Genomic DNA, 20,782 nt, shown 5'->3' with positions numbered 1-20,782 from the left:
GTAGGTCATGTCACAGAATACTAAAAACCCTGGAAGAAAACAAGCAGCAAAATCTCAGACATCTCATGTAGCAGAATTTTCACTGATATATCTCCTAGGACAAGAGAAACAAAGGAAAATATAAACAAGTGGGACTACATCAAACTAAAAAGTTAAAAACAGACAACAGTTTCTACACAGCAAAAGAAACCATCATCAAAATGAAAAGGGAACACATTGTATGGGAGAACATATTTGCCAATGATACATCTAATAAGGGGTTAATTTCCAAAATATATAAAGAACTTATACAACTCAGCAAAAGGAAGACAAACAATCCAATTAAAAAATTGAGCAAAGGCACTGAATAAAAACTTTTCTAAAGAGGACATACAGATGGCCAATAGACATATGAAAAAATACTCTAAAAGTCACTAATCATCAGAGAAATGCAAATTAAAACTACAGGGAGGTAGTAGTAGTTTTACACATGCCAAAATGCCTATTATTAGTAAATCAACAGACAACAACTGCTGGCAACTATGTAAAGAAAAGGGAAGCCTAGTACACTGCTGGTAGGAATGCACACTGCTGCAGCCACTGTGGAAAACAGAATGGAGTTTCCTCAAAAAACTAAAAAATGCAACTGCCATTTGATCCAGTGATCCCACTTCTAGCAATATATGCTAGGAATCCTGAAACACCAATCAGAAAGAATATATTCACCCCTATGTTCATAGCAGCACTATTTACAATAGATAAGATCTGAAAATAGCCTAAATGCTTATAGATGATTGGATAAAAAAAACTGTGGTACATTTATAAAATGGAATACTATGCAGCTATAAAAAAGAAGGATCTTTTACCCTTTGGGACAGTGTGGAGGGACCTGGAGATTATTATTCTAAGGGAAATAAGCCAGTCAGAGAGAGACAGATCTCAATGATATCACTTAGATGTGGAATCTAATGAACAAAATAACTGACGAACAAAATAGGGCCAGATATATGGATGGATGGAACAGACCGACAGATCTCAGAGGAGAGGGGCATGGTAGGGACAGGAAGAGATTAACCAAAGAACTTATATACATATATGCATAGCCCATGCACACAGACAGTAGTGTGGTGAATACCTGGAGTGGGGCAGGGACTGGGTGGAGGAGGGTAAGGGTGGGAGGAATGGGGGACATCTGTAATACTATCAATTTTTTTTTAAGTTGTTAGAGCCCTCGCTGGTTTGGCTCAGTGGATAGAGAGTCAGCCTGTGGACTGAAGGGTCCTGGGTTTGATTCCAGCCAAGGGCACATGCCCAGGTTGTGCACTCAATCCCCAGTAGGGGCGTGCAGGAGGCAGCCAATCAATGATTCTCTCTCATCATTGATGTTTCTATCTCTCTCTCTCTTCCTCTCCCTTCCTCTCTGAAATCAATAAAAATATATTTAAAAAAAAATTTTTAAAGTTGTTAGATTTTTTCTAAGCAAATTCCTTTTCCCCTACTATTTTATTGAGTTCATAAGTACAAATCTATAATGCATTATAATTTTCTGTATGTTCCTAAATGTTTATAATTGACAAAACATAATCTCAACTTTCAGTATATATTTGTGTTGGGCAAAATTAATTGAAAAATAGTCTTTATATTGACTACTTTGGCTCATTTAAATAAATAAAGGAGTTTCAAATCTATTATGTATTGAAGAATTTGGAACAGGAACAGAAGTATTATTTTCAAACCCAAGTGCTCTCCTTTGCCCCATATACAGCCTCTTCAGCCAATGAAGGAAGTGATAAAAGGCTTAATATCTACACTGAAGAAATAGTTTTTCTCTGGGAGATTTTTTTCCCATCTGAATTACATTAACAAAAATTTAATATAATTGCTGGAAATCTCTCTAAGGCAAAATTTGCTTGAGAAAATGACAAAATTTGTCTTTTCACCTTGACTACTAATATTGTATAATATTTCCATCACTTCTATAAAGTATTCATTAAGGGATTATTTGCACATGGTGAAAAGAAATTGATAACACACAGCCTTACTCTAAACTAATCTATGAAAGATAGAAATTATGTAAGAGGAGATATGTATATGTATATAAATAAATTATAAAAATAAAGTGTAAGATATTAAAAAATAGAGGAAAACATATGAATTTTGAGTGTCTTTTGTGTCCTGGACCCTGAACCAAGCACTTTGGAGAGGTGGTGAAACCCGGGATTCCTTGTGGAGGAAATTTAACAAAAAATTACTTGCCATTAAAATATTTAATTTGATAGGGAAGCTTAGATATGTCATTCTTTGAAGGTTGAATGCAAGTATTTTAGGATAATGAGGTAGCATATCTAGAGTCCTTGCAGTGGTATCAGGTAAAACTGGGTGTCCATCCATGCAGACATCTGGTATTCTTATAGGGATTGATTAAAAAATGATAATAATAACATATCCCCTGGTTGCTTAAAATGTTGTTAGGTTTCATTTTTAGTGTACATGGATGATAGATAATTGATAGGTAGATGGTAATATCCTATTTGTAAAATATGAGAAAATAGTATAATCAAACATTTTAAACATATTTCATTGAATGGAGGAGATATCATTGCTTTATTATAACTGAAATCACTTGTTGGCAATTAAATTATTGTTATAACTTAATAAATGATTTCTGGTCATTGAGCTAAAGACTCATCCCAAAATGTTAGGGATATTAAAATGTATAAAAAATTATGTCTTAGAATCAATAAAATATAATATGTTACTAAAAAAGAACTTGGGAGATATAAATGAATTTGAAAAATCTAAATTGCATTATAAAATATTTTTATCAGTAATATTATTTTTAACCCAAGAGAAGTTATTAATATACCTTAAAATAACTGATAAAACAATTACATGACAAAATCCTTAAATAAAATTTTCTGAAGAACTTTGGCATTCTATACAAGTTGAAGCAAAAAATATGTGAATGTCCTAGCATTCTGTGTAGATCTTTACCCTTTATCTTACCGAATGTGTATTATAGGGAAGCAGTTGTCTTTTTTGACAAATGTTTACAAGATCTGGAGCTACTTTTCAAGTTAGAATGACTGAGAGAAAAGGAGTTAAGATGGTTGACAGTTATCGTTTGACAAGGCCAAAAGAACACAGTTTACCAAGAACCAAGCCCTTGAGAAAGTTATCATTAAATCTTTTAGTTCATTTGCCAGTGGTTGAAGCAAGGTGACAAATGGGCTAGATCTTGCTCTGAGCTATCATATGCTGAGCTAATCCTCCATACTAAATATTTATCTTGACATTTAAATGAATTTGCTATATATGAAGTTTTATCCATTTGAATAAAATTAAATATAATAGCCCCTGATAAATGCCCCAGCCAAACAAATTAATATAAAGTCTTACTCAAAAGAGAAGCAAAAGTAGAATTCAAAAATTATATAATTTAGTGCTGGTTGTTGCAAACTATTTGTTTTGACCCATCAAATTTACTTAGTATTTTCATATTTCCCTCCATCTTCTTCCTTTTGTCCAAAGAGGCCAATTTGACTTCTGATTCTTTACCACACAAAAGATAAATTCATCTTGAATATACAAGGAAATATGTTAATGACCATAGTAAGGAAAATAGTCACGGTGTTGGATTAGAGTTATGGTTCCCAGGAGCAGTTATCTGTAAAAGTATAACCTAGTCTCAACTAACAGCAAGAGTTGAAGTTTTAACAAGTGAGCCAGATCATTCATACCTCCACTCAAAATCCTCCAGTACTTCTCCATTTGACTTGGAGTAAAAATCCAAGTTGATGGTGGCCCTCAAGTCCCTGTGTGATCTGGCCCCACTCCCCCTGCAGTTCAAGCTCTAACCACTTCTCCATTGCTCTCCCCCTGCACTCTCTGCCCTCATTACCTTTGTAACAGGCCACACACATTTCTTTCTCAGCACTGGCTGGTCTGTTTAGTATCTCTTCTTTCAGATATTTACTGATGGAGGCTCATTACCTCCCTCACTTTTTCTCTGGTAAATGCTCTCTCCTGGGACCACCCCATTTACATTACTACTCTTTCCAGCCATATACAACCCCTCTTAATTTTGTTGTGCTGCTGTTGTTGTTAATATCCAGAGCACTCATTATCTTACAACACAGTACAATATAATATACATTTTTCTTATGCATTGTCTGTATCCCCCACTAGAATATAAGCTCCACAGGGCAGGCATTTTTGTCTCTTGTACACTGATGCCAAGGTGCTTGACACGACTTGTTTGAATAGACAAATAAATGACTAACATTATCCCCTTCAGACTCAAAGGTATAAAGTTGGGAAGAGAATAGGTGTTTCTGACATTGTGGCATGGATATCCAAAATTGTGCTGGGGATATCCAAACTGGAGTCAAGCTACTTCTCCTTTCTGATTTTCAGACAAAGACCGAAAGGATTTATTTTGAAGTTTGATGAGTAAGCTTGTCAAAATTATATGACATTTAACAGCCCTATATGATTATGCCAAAAAGAAAATTAAAAACTGACATACAAGATAGGTTCATTATCCATTAGTCTAATTTGAATATATAATTTCAATAATGCTATTTCATGGTGATCAAAACCTGACTTAAATTGATTTTTTTTTATTCCAAACATGTTCCACATTTGAATTTCAAAGAAGATACTACACATGTACCACAGATTCAAAAATATGAATTGTCTGGCTTTGTTTACATCATGTTGGGTAATGGTGGGAACTCTAGCTAATGTAATGAGATCAAGTGTTAGGACTGGACTGTAACAAATAAGGTGCCGAAATAAGAAAGTAAGGTATGCGTGTTTTTACTCACCTGCATAATTCATCATTTCGGCAGCTGCGAATTACATTGAGGCAAGTAGGGGGTGGAACTATGTTCACTGCACATGGCTTGCTGTGAAGAGCTTCTTTGGACTGCTGACAAGGTATATCAGATGGAGCACAGTCACAGAAAGCCAACATCTGGGCAATATTAAAAGGCATATTTTGATAGAAGAACCGTATGGCTGCTTGGCAGTGTTTCACATCACACAGATTTCCATTTGCTGAGCAAGCTTTAAGGTACAGGGCCAACTGTGCATTACAGACCGCGTCCCCTACACACATCTCTGCCACTTCCAAACAGGACCGGATCCCTTTCATTCCTGAAAGCAATGACATGCCCAGGTCATGAAAATGTAAACATAAAGCTGTCTTTACAGAATCTCCAAAACACTGTCTAGAAGCAAAATACAACTTTGTACCAATGTTCTATTTTGAGCAAACATTTAATTTCTTTATAGAGGTAATATGAATTCACTGAGACCTGAGTAGTGGACTATTTGAATCATCTTTCATCTCTACTGGATACGTATTGTGATCCATAAGAGATGAGGAGTGTGTAGGGCCAAGACTGAGCTGAAGGAAAAATCCTTGAGTCCAAGTTTCTCAAATGTAAACAATAAATCAGAAATTTCATTTGAGCAGTATAGTTTATGATGAGTTCATCGGCTCAAATGATTCTTATTCTGTCACACTTTTTATTCTGGAGGGAAATCTTGACTGAAGACTCCACATAGTTATTCCAACATATAAAGATGCTCACATTCTAGAAAACACAGGGCCATGTGAACCCTCGCCCCCAACACAAACGAACATATACACATAAATGGTTGGCCTAAAACAATTTCATGTATGGGATAAAAATATCCATAAAATTTAACCAAGATCTAGTCTTTGGTTTTAATTGTAAAGTATTCCTCAGCACAACCGGAAATAGATGATAAATAGGCAAATCAGTTGCTTTGATACATTAGTGTAAGAAATGCAATGATTTCGAGAATTTTATAATATTTAAACTATCAAAGAGCAGCACAATTTATCTTGTGTTGAAATATTTTAAAGGATCTTTGTAACTACATTTTAAATTATATTATCCAGGTTTTAGAATGCTAATCAAAATTACAAATTATAAACATTACCATGATAGGAAAGAGTGGTTAGATTCTACTTGAATTTATTACCCTCTTTCATGTTATCTAGAAGGAAAACAAAGACTTTCATTAGTGAATAATTTTCTAAATTTAATAGGAAAATGTGGGCTACATTTATGAGTAATTAAACAAAAATACATGCAAGCTCATGTAACACTTGCTTAACCCTTAATACTCAAAATTAGCAAGGAACAGATGAAGAAAAATAAACCCCAGAAATATCATTCAAGTGAGTTAAACAGCCCTGCTGTGAGGATTCAGTTACTTGAAGGTTTAAACAAATGCTAACGACTAGGCCATGTGCACTGAAGTAAACAAAGAATCTGTCTGGGGAGAAAAAACAGAGGGAATATTGTCTGAACAAAAAAACACTTCCCAGTAGGGTCTTAATTAGATTGAAATGCAATTTGAAGACTATTTCCACCTCTCATTATTTTACTTTCATAGAGTTCTTAGGAATTAAAATTATAGAATCGGAGGATCTTATGGATGGAAGTAAACTGAGTAGGCTTTAACTCTAAAATCTTCAAGAAGCATTGGTTGGGTTCCTACTATGTATCAGGTGCCACATCAAAGATACACATCTGCAATCCCTGTCCCAGAGCCTCCCCAGCCTGGCAGGAAACACAGATATATAAACAGAAAAGATATACACACAATGACAAAAAACAAAGTGACAGGGAAATAGTATGATTTGATTTTTATATAAAACTAGAGGCCCAGTGCATGAAATTCGTCCATGTGGGGGAGGTCCCTCAGCCCGGCCAGCACCCTCTCACAATCCAGGACCCCTCGGGGGATGTCTGACTGCCCTGTGGGATCAGGCCTAAACCTGCAGTCGGATATCCCTCTCATAATCTGGGACCGCTGGCTCCTAACTGCTCGCCTACTTGCCTGCCTTATAGCCCCTAACCACTCTGCCTGCCTGCCTCATTGCCCTTAACCACTCTGCCTGCCAGCCTCATCACCCCTAACCACTCTGCAAGCCTGCCTGATTGCCCCTAAACACTCTGCTTGCCTGCCTGATCACCCCTAACCACCTCTGCCTCAGCCCCCGGCACCGCCCCTTCGGCCAGAAGGACATCCAGAATGATGTCTGGAAGGTCATTAGGCTGTCTGGTCTAATTAGCATATTATGCTTTCATTATTATAGATTATTATAGATAAAAATTCAATTTTCCCATTGGTTGCTGATATATTGACTTCTGTTATGGCATAAATGTCATTTCATAATGCTGTTTGTCCCTACTTGAGCTGTCTGTCCAAACTTTCTGCCTGCCCATCTATTACACATACATGATGGTATAGTCACGAGAAAATTATTTTTACCCCCATGTGTCACAGCCTTTCCAGATTCCTTGTTTTATTCTGTCTATTCTCACTATACAGTTTTTCATTTTTCTACTGATTAAATTGCAGCTCGAGGACCACTGAGCTGAGACTTAATCTCTTCAGGACTCCACTCTCCTATGTCTCCAAAGAAGCCTGGAATGTTTCTTCTTCTCTGATAGCATCCCATCTAATCTAATAATAGACAAATATGCAAATTGACCGCACCTTCACTACACCTAAGCCACGCCCACTAGCCAAGCCACGCCCACCAACCAATCAGGACGAGTATGCAAATTACCCCCAACAAAGATGGCGGCTAATTTGCATATCAAGACAGCATAGAAAGAAGCCAAGAGCTGCAGAAGGGAGCAAAGCTTCAAAGAAGCAAACAAGCCGGGGTGGGGGGGAGGAGAAGGGAGGAGCAAAGTCAGGGCCGGGGGTGAAGGGAAAAGCAGGCGGGCTGGTGGAGAAGGCGGGGCGGGTGACAAGGGCAGAGCGGAGGCGGGGTAGAGTGCAGCAGGAAATCCTATTGCAGGATTTTTCCTGCAACGGGAACGCTAGTATTGAATAAATCCCAATAAGCAAACCTCAGAGAGTCATAGAGCTTTTCTAAAGACACAAAAGCCTAGGCAAATCCTTCTATTATAGATTAATACCTCTGCTTTGGAATTGATTGCCACTGACTAAAACAGACTCAGGAAACTATCATTGAAACCTAAATAAATATTGAACTTACTGACTGAGTGTATGTGGCCCTCCAAATGTCATGTGTTGAAGTCCTAACACCTAGTGTGGCTGTCTTTGGAGATGATATCGCTAAGGAAGTAATTAAGGTTAAATGAGGTCACAAGCATGGTAAGCTAATCTGAAGATTAGTGTTCTGTTAAGAAGGAACATTAGAGACCGTATTCCCTTTTCCCCATCCATGCACACACAACATGTGATTTTATATTAGGACATAACAAGAAACCAGGAAATTTATAAGTTGGCAAGAGAGCTCTCATCAGAAACCAACCCTGATGGACCTTGATCAGGAACTTTCAGTCTTCAAAACGTTGAGAAAATAATTTTTTGTTATTTAAGTCACCAGCTGATGGTATTTTGTTATGGCAACCCTAGCAGAGTAACATATTCACTATATATATAATTATTACAAATACAGCAGAACAGTTATTTTAGCATGGGAAAATAAATCTATCTTGGATGTACACAATATTATGCTATGAGGAATGTATTATGTAAATTATCTGTACATTAAATTATAATTTCATATGACACATACACATTTTCCCCAGAGGACATTTTAAACTCTAGCTTAATTACTGCAGAGGAGCTGAAGGGCAATATGTCATGGAAATAAAGAGAATCATGCAACAGCCAGATTTAAATCAGTTATAAGATCATATACATAAAAAATACACAGTTTCTTCTTATTGATCCACTAACAGCAAAATATATCCAGAATCAGATATCTTCTCACACTGCTCTCACTCTGGTTTAAGACACCATGCATTTTTTTCAATTGACCACCTCTAGTCCTATGGTCTTATTATCTGTAAGTAAATGACACTCCAATTTTTATGTACTGAATAGATCTCACTTTTTATGCCATGCATAGAATTTAGATATCAACTGCCTATTCATATCTTCACTTGAATATCTAATAAACATTTCACACTTAACACATCCAAAACTCACTTCTCACCTTTCCTCTGCCCCCCACTAAAGACTCATTTTCCTGTAGTTAAAAAAAAAAAAATAAAATAACGGTGATCATGTCTTCCTAATTACTCAGCACAAAAACTTTGGGGCCAAATCCCCTATTTTCCCCTTGCATTCCCATATGACCCACAACTATCAAAATATATCCAGAATCTGACAAGTTCCTATGTGAATCCATCATCCTATTTTTTTTTTTTTTCTGGATCATTATAAAAGCTTCTACCTGGTCTTCCCACTAGGGCCTTTCCTTCTCTTCAGTGAGTTGTCAACATAAAAAAAGAGGATTAACATGCTAAAGATATAAATCAGATCCTATCACTCCCCTGATCAAAATCCTTCAGTGGTTTCTTATATCACTCAATGTAGAGCCAACCATTTTGAAATGACCTACAATGCCCTTCCTGATCTTGACCCCTGTTTTTATATCAGATCTCATCTCCTACACATTTTGCACTTGCTCTCTCAGCTCTAGCTCATGTCCTCTTTGCTTTTCTTCAAACCTCCAGGCATAATGAAACTAAGGTTCAACTTCCTGACACCACGAAAGCCAAATTTGTGAGACAGGTGTTGGTTAAAAAGGAAAGAGGTTTATTCAAGTTCTGGCATCTCAAGAAGATGAGCAACTCTTATCCAAAGCCCATCTCAACATCTCAGTGTAGGCAAAGGTTTTTATAAGGAGGGAGAGGTAAAGCAGAACAAAGAACTAAACAAAAAGTTCTCTATGTAAAGGCCATCACAGTCCATTCTGATAAGGACCTCAAAACCTTTCAAGTGATGGTCTGGTGTGCATCATCCCGGTCTTTGTCATCTTGGTTCTATGGTTAAAGGTCAGTAAATCTCCTGGAACTAGGATGACTAAAGGTCACAGTCTATATCTTCCGAGGTTAGTTCCTAGGATTTTTATACAAACATGCTGTTTCTCTACAAGCTACATATTTGACAGAGTCAGCATTTACAGAAACAATGTCAAAAGAATGGTGGGGTGGGTTACTATTTCCCACTGTTACAATATTCCCAGCTCAGGACTTTTAACTAGCTGCTTCTTCTGCCTTAAATGCTCTTTCCCAAGATATCCACAAGACTCATTCCCTTGCCACTTGCAATCTTTACTCAAACATTTGTTTTTTCACAACAACTTTCTGGCCATTCTATAAAAATTACAAACCACTTAGACCAATTTATTTCTTCTACCTCTATTTGTTTTCTCTTTAACACTTACAGTGTTTGAAATATATATCTCAAGCCTGGCTGGGATGGCTCAGCGGTTGAGCATCAACCAATGAACAAGGAGGTCACAGTTCGATTCCAGGGGTCAGAGCACATGCCCAGGTTTCGGGCTCAATCCCCAGTGTGGGGCATGCAGGAAGCAGCTAATCAATGATTCTCTCTCATCATTGATGTTTCTATCTCTCTCTCCCTCTCCCTTCCTCTCTGAAATCAATAAAAAATAAAGTAGTGATCCACAGCATTCAGTATGGGAACAAAAAGGAAATTAACAAGATAAATGACTTTATATATCTTAAAGTCATTTATCTTGTTATATATCTTAAAGTCATTTATCTTGTTAATTTCCTCTTTGTTCCCATACTGAATGCTGTGGATCACTACTTAGATCTCCTCTTTGATGATCCATGTACAAGTTTCCCCAGCTGCTGGGAGTATTTTGGGTGCTGGGTCACACTAGTGCTTTTCCTGGCATTGCTCTAATCTAAAGAAAGTTGCCACACCCAAAGTTACAGACTTACTCAGATTACAGCTCATATCTCAGGACTAATCCATTTGATCTGTTCAAGGATCAGGGATGAGGAAGCTCGCTTGCCTCAATGGGTATGATATCTCTGAAAAACTATTCCCAGCCCAAGCTTCTTGTGGAATCAACTAAATTTGCTATGGCCATTGTGTTGCATTTCAACTTCTTCCTCTACCTAATCCTGTTTTCCTCTCTTCATTATTGCTTTTGTTACTGAGCTGGAAGCCCATTATCTGTGTGCAAACCTCTATCAGAGTCTGATTCTAGGGATTTTTGTTTTGTTTGCTGCTGTATCCCATCTTAGAATATGGCCTAGGGCAAGGTAAGCACTCAAAACAAATATCTATTAAATAAATAAATCATCATCACTTTCCACGATGATCTATTGCTTTAAGTTTTTAAATTCCCTAAAAAACCAATAATCTCCTATGAAGGATATAGAGTTGTTGGTTTTTTTTTAATCCTGTTGCACAGGGACTAGCACATACTAGTTCATAAGTATTTGTTCAATAAATGAATGGCTTAACCTTTTGCTAAAACCTTTTAGCATTTGCCTCTTTGTTCATAATCACTTCGGACATAGTCATAGTATAAAGTTTTTAAATTTTAATTTCCTAGGAGAAACACAGGCAGAAACGACAGAGCTGGAATCAGAAATTAAATATTCTTTAGTTAACTCATATTTGTGATTATACTTAATGTTCCTAAATCCTTTTAAATACCAACCGGAAACAATGCCCTGGCTGAATCCATTTTCATCGTCTTCACTGAAGGCTGGAACTTGATTCATTTGAACATCCTGCACACAATTGTCTTCAAACAAACTCTTCCAAATTGCAATGCACTCTACTTTTGAAGGGTCATTACACTGACAAGTCCATAAGATTGTTTCTTTCAGGCTTTCTGTTAATGCTGCACACAGGTGGCTTCCATCAAGGGTCTTACATTGTTCTGATTCCCTCCCACAGATTTTCTTAAAATTCTCGTACAAAAAAGTGCAATGTTCAGATTCCTGGCAGATTTTTGCTGCTATGTCACAGTCACTCATTTTTTCAACCATTAGCGATGTATCTTTCTGATGGAACCATTTTGTGATATTTAATTGTGATGCCAAATCTGAGGATATTGCTGAGTCTTCTATGAATAAAGTAAAAGTGAAAAAAATAATTAGCCTATGACATTTTAATGTTTTCTAAAAGGAATATACACATATCCTTAATAAATATTTCATTATCTACAGTCTTTCAAAAGTCATTAAAGTTATTTCCAGAGTGCTATGACAAATAATCTTAAACTGTTAAAAATTGAGATATCAAACACTAGTTTGTGTAACCAAATAATGGGCATTTTAAAAATATTTGTCCTCATTATATACTTTTGTCTTTTCATTATATTTTGACAATGATTGGTACCTATACTAAAGTGTTTCTCAAACTTTTTCATTATTTCCCCCTTAAGCCTTTTTAGAGTTTTTCTTAATTAATACTCTACTTTCTCTTGAAAATTTAATTCCATAGATATACTATATATCTGTTTAGGGGGAATATATATATATATATATATATATATATATATATGCTTTAAGCATAATAAAATTTTAATGGGCAAAATTTTGAAGAGATAATTACAAATCATATATAGAGAGGCATACAAGCACTTGAAAATATACTCAATATTATTATTTTTTAAATGCAAATCAAAACCATAGTTTGGCACCACTAAATATGTATTGAGATGGGAAAAAGTGAAATGCTCTGAGAATGTGGAGCAACTAGAATTTTTATATACTGATGGTTAAACCAAATTTGAAATGTTTGGAAGCTTTTTATAAAAGTTAAAAATAAACTTTATCATATGACCCAACAATTTCTTACCCAAGAGAAATAAAAACTTATATTTGTACAAATCTTATCTGTGAATATGTATAGCAGCTTTATTTATATTCCTAAAAATGCAAGTGACTCTTAATAGTGAACCAATCTGTGGTCTAACATAGATTGGAATACTACTCCTCAAAAAAGGGAACAAACTTATACATGAAACAATGATGAATTGCAAATGAATTATGTTAAGTAGAAGAAATCGGGCTGAAAAGGTTCCATGTTATATAATTCCCTTCATATGAAATTCTGGAAAAGGCATAATCATAGATAAGAAAAGTGTTGAATAAGGTCACCATGCATGATTAGAGGAGTTGGACAGTGGGACCATTCAAGATAGAGGAGAGGAAAGCCTATTGTTTATAGGGTGGGAGAAGGTTGCTTGTGAAAGAAGAGGTGAGTACTTTAGTGTAATTACAGAAATATTTTATGCAGATATTGAGATGTACAACTCACAGAATCTTAAGTTGCTTGAAGACAATCAAATTATTTAAAAGTTCATAAAATTTATTAGATGCAATTAATTTTAAAATTGTACTTTTCTTTTTCATGACTTTAAATATTCCATATAACAATATATTACCTGATTCATTGATGCATTTTTTCCCAAGCAATTTGTTAACAGTGCAATAGAAGTCATCAGTACAGAGACAATCTTTAAATTGGAAACTGGTTTCCACTAAGGATTGGATGCCCAGGATACAGCTTGATGAATTCTTCATCCTGCAGGGATCACCTGGATTTCACAGTCAAACATATAGCACTCCAGATATTAATTTGAATATAATTTTATCCAAAGTGCTTTTAACATTAATCTGAATAATTTATTATTATTATTATTATTATTATTATTATTATTGTATATAGTCCTCACCCACGGATATGTTTTATTGATTTTAGAGAGGAAGGAGAGAGAGAGAGAGAGACATTGATAAGTTGCTTTCCATATATACTCTGATGGGGTATCAAACCCATAACCCAGGTATGTGCTCTAATTAGGAATCGAACTTGAAATCCTTTGGTGCATGGAACAATACTCCAACAAACTGAGCCACCAGTCCAGGGCTGAATAATTCATTATTATATTAAGATTTTCTGAGTTTGCTATATAATGTTCATAAGTTACTTTTAAGCTATATATATTGAAGAGATACTTAACAAATCATGTATAGAGAGGCATACAAGCACTACATATATAACTGTTGTTTCCCAAAATATTAATCCCTAAAGTAAATTAAAATTTTCCACATTTTTAAATAGCATTGCTCCACTTAGAATGCCAATTTTTGCTCCAATCATAATCACAACTGCCCTTGTTATGAGGTGACCAGAATGCTCTTTTGTCAGTTTAGCTATTTCAGGAGCTAATTAGTATTAATCTGCAATTTTATTTTATATCATTCTAAGATTATAACAAGAGATGTGTAGGTGGCTCTAAAGTTATCATGGAAAATGAAGTGGTCCTGACACTCAGAAAGCACTCAATAAATATTATTAAATAACAAGTCTTTCATAATTACCAATAATTCATTTTCTGCTTTCATTTAAAAAGCCATATTAATATACCCAACAATTTTCTCTCTTTTTTTTCATCTTTCTGAATAAAACTACTTGATATCATTTTATTTGTGGATTTGAGAATATTTCTATTTCAGCTTCATGCATGGGATAATTATGCAAACATTGCAATTTGCTGCTATTTGTACACTGAAATAAACACCACACTGAATGTGATATTTTAAATTGCCATATAAAATGTAACAAGGAGCTTCATCATCAAAACAAATAACAGATGGTTTTTTGTCATTATCCTCTATTCTCACTTAAAAATATTGTGTCACTTTGAGCAAATTATGCCTTTGAAAACCTTTTCCTAAACAGTAATAAGAATGTTTGGATTAGAGAGCTATATCTTTCTTTGGAGTATGAACAGCCCATGACCTCCCTTCAAGTGCAGGGAAGAGAAGCAAATTTCTCTCTCTTCTGCTGCACGCTGTGTAATTCCTGCAGCTCTGCTGTTGGGAACTGAACACTTTGACATTGTCAGGACTACAGGTCGCTGCCTCTTAACCCAGCACACTCCACCTGACATCTTTTGGGAGGTAGAAGAAGCAGGTAGAAGGCAAGAGTTATGAGCTGTACAGAATTTACTCTTTCTGAAATGGATGGAGAAATATTGGTAAAGTGATTCAGGGAGAATATATACTGAGTGGCCAGATTATTATGATCTCTGAACACATAATAATCTGGCCACTCAGTGTATATCCTATATAATAAAAGGATAATATGCAAATTGTCCCCTTGACCAGGAGTTCGACCAGCAGGCAGGCTGGCCAACCACCCATGTCCCCTCCCCCTGGCCAGGCTGGCCGGGCCCCACCCATGCACGAATTCATGCACCGGGCCACTCATACACACACACACACGCGCACACACACACACACACACACACACACACACACACTCTGAGTGGCCAGATTATTATGCATTCAGAGATCATCATAATCAGGCCACTCAGTGTATTTTTATTTTCCCTTTCGGATTTCTTTTATTGAATATTCCAGAAAGCTGATCAGGTTTTATTGTATTACATATTCACTATACAGGATGATACAATTATCATTATGTTAGAATATGATATTTTGAAAAGTTTTGTCATAATACTATTAGGGCAATGTCCTACGACATAACCAGATTATCTAAAAATTGAGTCTTCCTATAATGTCTCACTCAATATTTATTCAGCTACTTGATATATTTAGAACGTGCTTTTCTGTTTTTGTTTTAAATAAGTAACAGTGATCCTCTAATCTTTACATTCTCTACCCTTTGGGCCTCTCCTCAAATATTTGGTATGTAGAACAAGTTATAAATAATAATATACTTTAACATGCTATTGGTATAGTTGGAATGCAAAATAGTGTATATGTTGTGAGAATATAGAATGCATGTTATACACTTACAAATAAATGATAATGCCTTTGATCTTCACAAACATTATTATTTCCCTATTTTGTCATTGATATATTAACATGTAAGCAGAAAAAATTTGATTTGAAAATTTGTTGTTACGCTTCTGAGAAGCATACATATAATTGTGACATTATACATAATGAGATAAGTAAAAAAAGATAGGCTGAAATATTGCATAATGCTGCCCCTGGTGCCAATACATTTAGGGCCCTTGAGTAATTTAAGAATATCATTTTATAATTATAATTCACTAATAAGCAATTGTAGGCGAATCACTTGAATACCACATTTGAGTAAAGTATTTAGAGCAAAACTAACTTAGCTCACCAGATAGTGAAAGAAAATATCAAATCCTAGTCTTATCTCAGTAAAAGAAAATCATTTGAATGTATTTCAAACAATTTGTTTTACCTGAAACACTGCAGGCATCTTCCATTATTCTCCAGGCATGTTTACATCCATTCACATCACTTAGGCATTGGTCTCTCAAATATGTGCAGTCAATGGTTTGGGAAGTGGATTCATTTTCTGAGCACAGCCCCATAGCTTGAATCACAACAATCACAGGACCAAAAAAAAACACAAAAACAAGTTTGAGATATTGCGGTATGGCACTTATTTACCTCAGATCTAAGTCATTAATGATAAAGAGCATAATTATGGAAAATAAAATGTGATGATACCATTCAAGATTGGAATGGATCTTTACCTCGCCTCTAGCTTTAGTCTATATTTCTCCTATATAAGATTCTTCAATGAATAATCTGCATTTGCTCTCTCTCTTTCTTACTGCCTATTTATTTCTCAACTTATAATTTATTGTTATGACTATTACTCCATTGACATTGGTATTTAAAATGTCCTAATAATTTTTATAACATCAAATTTTAATAGTTTTAAGACTTCATCTTGTATACTTTTATCATTGGGCATTTTGTTGTCATTTTGTTATTGAAACTCTCCCTTCTCTTCTAGTTCTCTTGATACTTGTGACTGTGTATTTAACCCAGGAGTATTCAGTGAAAAACAAGTTCTATTTTAAAATTAATATGATGAAGAATGTTACACATTATATTTACCTTCTTAAAGATGTAAAAGGCTCACTAGGATATTAAATACTCTTTTAATAATTCACTATGTCCCACATTTCTTTGGACTTTCCCACAAGACCTATTTAGATAATGTTAAACAAGCATTTTGAAGAATGAACTTTGGTAAATACTGGTTAAGACTATCAAATAGTACTATTTTAACCCTGTGAGTATTGGAAATTATTTCTCTCCTTCATGCAACCTCGTGTCAAGGTTATCTAGAAGTAAAAGTTGAAAACAGGAGGCCACCATTGCCTTTTCAATGGGGGCCATACTGAGGTTGTAATATATTTTGTGTTTTTTTATATGGCTACCTGATCTACAAAAGTTAAACTCTCCTAGATTCTCTTTATAATAAAGAATAGAAATAAGAAATTACTATTGTTAGAAATAAATACAAGAAGCAAATTTTTGGAACACTGAAAACTATTACTTAAACCTAAGAAAAACTAAAAACATGTTAAAAATGCTTTCCCTTCTTGCCTTAATTTCTTTGACTTGGTTTAACTATCCTTTTGTGCCTAACATAATTTGCAATAGACTTTTCTGTTTTCTTTCCCACAATTATGTCTTTATTTATCAAAATTTATTAGTGTAGCATAAGCTGAAAATATACTGGCTTTGGTATAATGAGTGGATTATTAATATTCAGCTATCATCATAAATATCCCTTTTATTCTAAATTCATTTTATAAATTCTACTAAGTGCTGAAGAAAATATAACTTCTCCAATAACACATATGTCAAATAGAGCTCATGAATTCTGCTTTAAGTAGAATTATTTTCTCACCAACATCTTACAATAGATCTACACTACCCAATATAAGAGAGGTATATCCATACTTTATCTCTAGGTCACAGAAACTGACTGAAAGGTTAAGCATTTGCTTTGGTGTTATTTTATTCTATAAGTGACTCATACCTTTTAAATATAAACACCTTAAAAGTAGGAGAAGTGTATGGTTTAAATTAATTTCATTTTTATTTAATTTTAAAGAAAAATAGACAATAATTTGAATTTTGTCATCTTATAATCTGTAAATAAATACTGGAAGGTTTTATTTCTAAAAGGTTCTAGTATATATGTGAGTTCCATAAGTCCTAATAAATAACTCAAAGTAACTGGATTATCCTATACACTAAAACAGAAGCAACCCAAGTAATTAATGTAATTCTCACATTATGTATCTTCTGTAATTATAAATGAGCAAAAGTAAATGGAAATTTTTGCACAAGTCATAAACCATGCTAAAATAAAAAATTATAATTTATACTTCACATTATAAACCCCTACTAGCTTAATAAAGAGTTAAGTTACATAGGAAAGCATTCAGTGCCCAACGAATTGGTGTTGTGAATTCAGATAAACCGGAGCATAATTCACTTACCCAGGAAAAGGAAGACTATCATGCTGGACGACGTGGGCTGTTCACCTGGAAGAAAGGCAGATGTACTTTCTCCAACCACCTTCTTCACAGCAACTGTCCAGAATAAGCCTTCAGCCCTTGCTCTTGCTTCCTAAAAGCATTACAGATTCAGACAAATCATCTACCTAGGTCACCATTTCCTCACCGATCTTTTCTGAGCTGTGAACTTTCCTTATTATGTCCAAATTCAATTATTTTGTTTTGAGTGTACTGACCTCAGATATTATTCTTCCAAGAAAGCTCACAAGCCAGATACTAAGAAATGATACATACCCTTCACATTCATGGAAATTTTTTTTTTCCTACAACTAGAATATGGAATTGTGTAAAAGACTGCCAACTATAACCCAAAATTTTCCTAAACACTTGAGCATGCTCAGTTTCCACTTGCTTAATTCACCTCATTAAGGCAACTTTATGTTATTTGAGAAGATTAAAAAGGAGAAAAGGCATCAAAGCAGCTCAGAAAAATGTCTGGGGAATTCAAGATCCACTAGTATCAAACTGGTATACGTCCTCTTCCCAAACAGGAAATGTTCTCTCCATGCGCCACAACTCCAGTATGCTTAAACGTTCAGCATCCTTCAGCTACAGTTCCTCAAAGCCTCCGACACAGTGACAGTGTAAGAAACGACTCCTCACCACAATGCAGAAAATCTTCTTCATTGGAAATGGAATCATCCACATGTGCTCATCACTTGACAACTATTTTCCTCCTGGCTTCAATGGGAGGCATTGCTATTGTCTAAATAAATATGTGTCCTCCTATAATTCATATGTTAAAATCCTAAACTCTAAAGGTGAGGAGGGGTGAGTAGGCAGAGCGGTTGGGAGATGCTTGTGACTGTGAAACCCCCGCGAATTGGATTATTGCCTTAAAAAGGAGGCTCTGGAGAGATCCCTTGCTCCTTCCACCTTGTGGGGACATAGCAAGAAGTGCCAGCTCTGAACCAGGAAGAACACCCTCATGAGAATGTGACTTTGGAGGTGCCTTGACATTGGACTTCAGTTTCCAGAACTGTGAGAAATAAATTGCCATTGTTTTATAAGCCTCCTAGTCTGTAATAGTTTGTTATAGCAAAAATGCAAGGTCTGGACTAGAAGGCATTATTTATTTCATTGTACTTTTAAAAAAAATTGATTTCAGAGAGGAAGGGAGAGGGAGAGAGAGCTAGAAACATCAATGATGAGAGAGAATCATTGATTGGCCTCCTCCTGCATGCCCCACACTGGGGACCAAGACCGAAACCTGGACATGTGCTCTGTTTGGGAATCAAACCATGACCTCTTGGTTCATAGGTTGACACTCAACCACTGAGCCATGTCGGTCAGGCTCATTGTACTTTGTTTGTGTTCTTCCTCACAAGAACCCAGAACACATCATCTCCCGTGGGGCATCATGAAGCTTCCACTTTTAATACCACCCCCCCACTTTGAGACTTTTCTGTAATGGATGCTGAGAAATATAAAATGCCACTTTGACAAGAAATTAGAAAAAGATAGGTTTAGATAATCAACTATTGATATGGGAAAGAAGCATTTGTGTGTACACAGTTCTACAATGAGAGAAGTGTTGATTGCAATTGTCCAAGTTTATTTTATACTAAGAGAGAAGTTATATTTTGTTTTGAGAATGCATAATAAAAAAACAAGTCTCTAGAGTCCAAAAATCCAAACGAGTAACACTGCATTTCCTCTATAAATGTAGGAAGTTATATATACTTATTCCTCTGTAATAATGGGCTAATTGTATTCATGGTTGCTATAAATATTAAGTATATACATCAGGTTTATATCATAGAGATCAACAAATGCCAGTTTTTTTCACCCATGGACTTAATTATTATTATATTAAATAATTATAATGTCATAAAATTAATTAATTGTTTCCTTTTAAAGGTACCAAGTCACTAAGCCTTGAATTATAATTTTACCCTGATAATTATTCTTTTATATAGAAGCCAACTAAAAATGCCTTAAGCTAGACAGGGCTTTGGTGGCTCTGTTGCTTCACAAACTGGCTCCTGTACATGGGGGCAAGGAGAGACCCAAAAGAAGCAGGCCACTCCAGACTGGTCGGTGACAGAGTTACTATGCAAGGGAACTGACCTATGATGCGGCTTGTCTTGGGTGATGGAAAGATTACCTATTGTTGAGCCCATATTCAGCCCATATGGGCTCAACAATACATTGTTCTCTCGTGGTTGTGTCCGTGAAACAGCTTCCACTGTGGGAACTGTGAACAGAGCATACATTCCAAGGACAGGGGAGGGGATGAGGAACCTCCAATTGCTGAGTCCAGCTTGAGGGTCAACAGGCAGTCACGTCCTTTCTTGACCTCCTCCAATAGGCTCCCATAGCTGGAGAGTCCAGGTGTAGACTTGCCTTCAGGCATGTTTTAAACCTTGTCTTTTGGGCCTGAGGGTTTCCCTTCTCCTGTCTCTGAGTGCTTTCTTCTGTGTCAGCTTCATTCTCAGGCAGTTGCTTTTCTTCCGTGGGAAGGTAGTTGTCATGGCCTGGGTATGCGCCTCTCTCTTAGAAGCCAGAGTAAGAAATGTGACTCTTTTCCTATTAAAATTCCAGAATTGAGTCACCTGAGTTCTACATGTGTCCCATGCCCATCCATTGAAACTGATCCCA

The 20,782-nt window shown here is 35.7% G+C and overlaps 1 protein-coding gene across 1 annotated transcript in view; it reads right to left on the bottom strand.

Annotated features, from left to right (window-relative positions):
• Positions 1 to 18,125, bottom strand: part of GFRAL (GDNF family receptor alpha like) — a 55,079-nt gene extending 36,954 nt beyond the window's left edge. Inside the window, 5 exon segments of the mRNA XM_054722346.1 lie at positions 4,809 to 5,139; positions 5,956 to 6,012; positions 13,235 to 13,393; positions 16,036 to 16,170; positions 18,104 to 18,125. Coding sequence (XP_054578321.1) covers positions 4,809 to 5,139; positions 5,956 to 6,012; positions 13,235 to 13,393; positions 16,036 to 16,170; positions 18,104 to 18,125 — 704 coding nt within the window.
• Between the last annotated feature and the right edge of the window lie 2,657 nt (positions 18,126 to 20,782).

Source organism: Eptesicus fuscus, chromosome 10, assembly GCF_027574615.1.
Source record: "Eptesicus fuscus isolate TK198812 chromosome 10, DD_ASM_mEF_20220401, whole genome shotgun sequence".
Lineage (NCBI taxonomy): Eukaryota > Metazoa > Chordata > Mammalia > Chiroptera > Vespertilionidae > Eptesicus > Eptesicus fuscus.
This window is presented reverse-complemented; position numbering and strand designations above follow the sequence as displayed.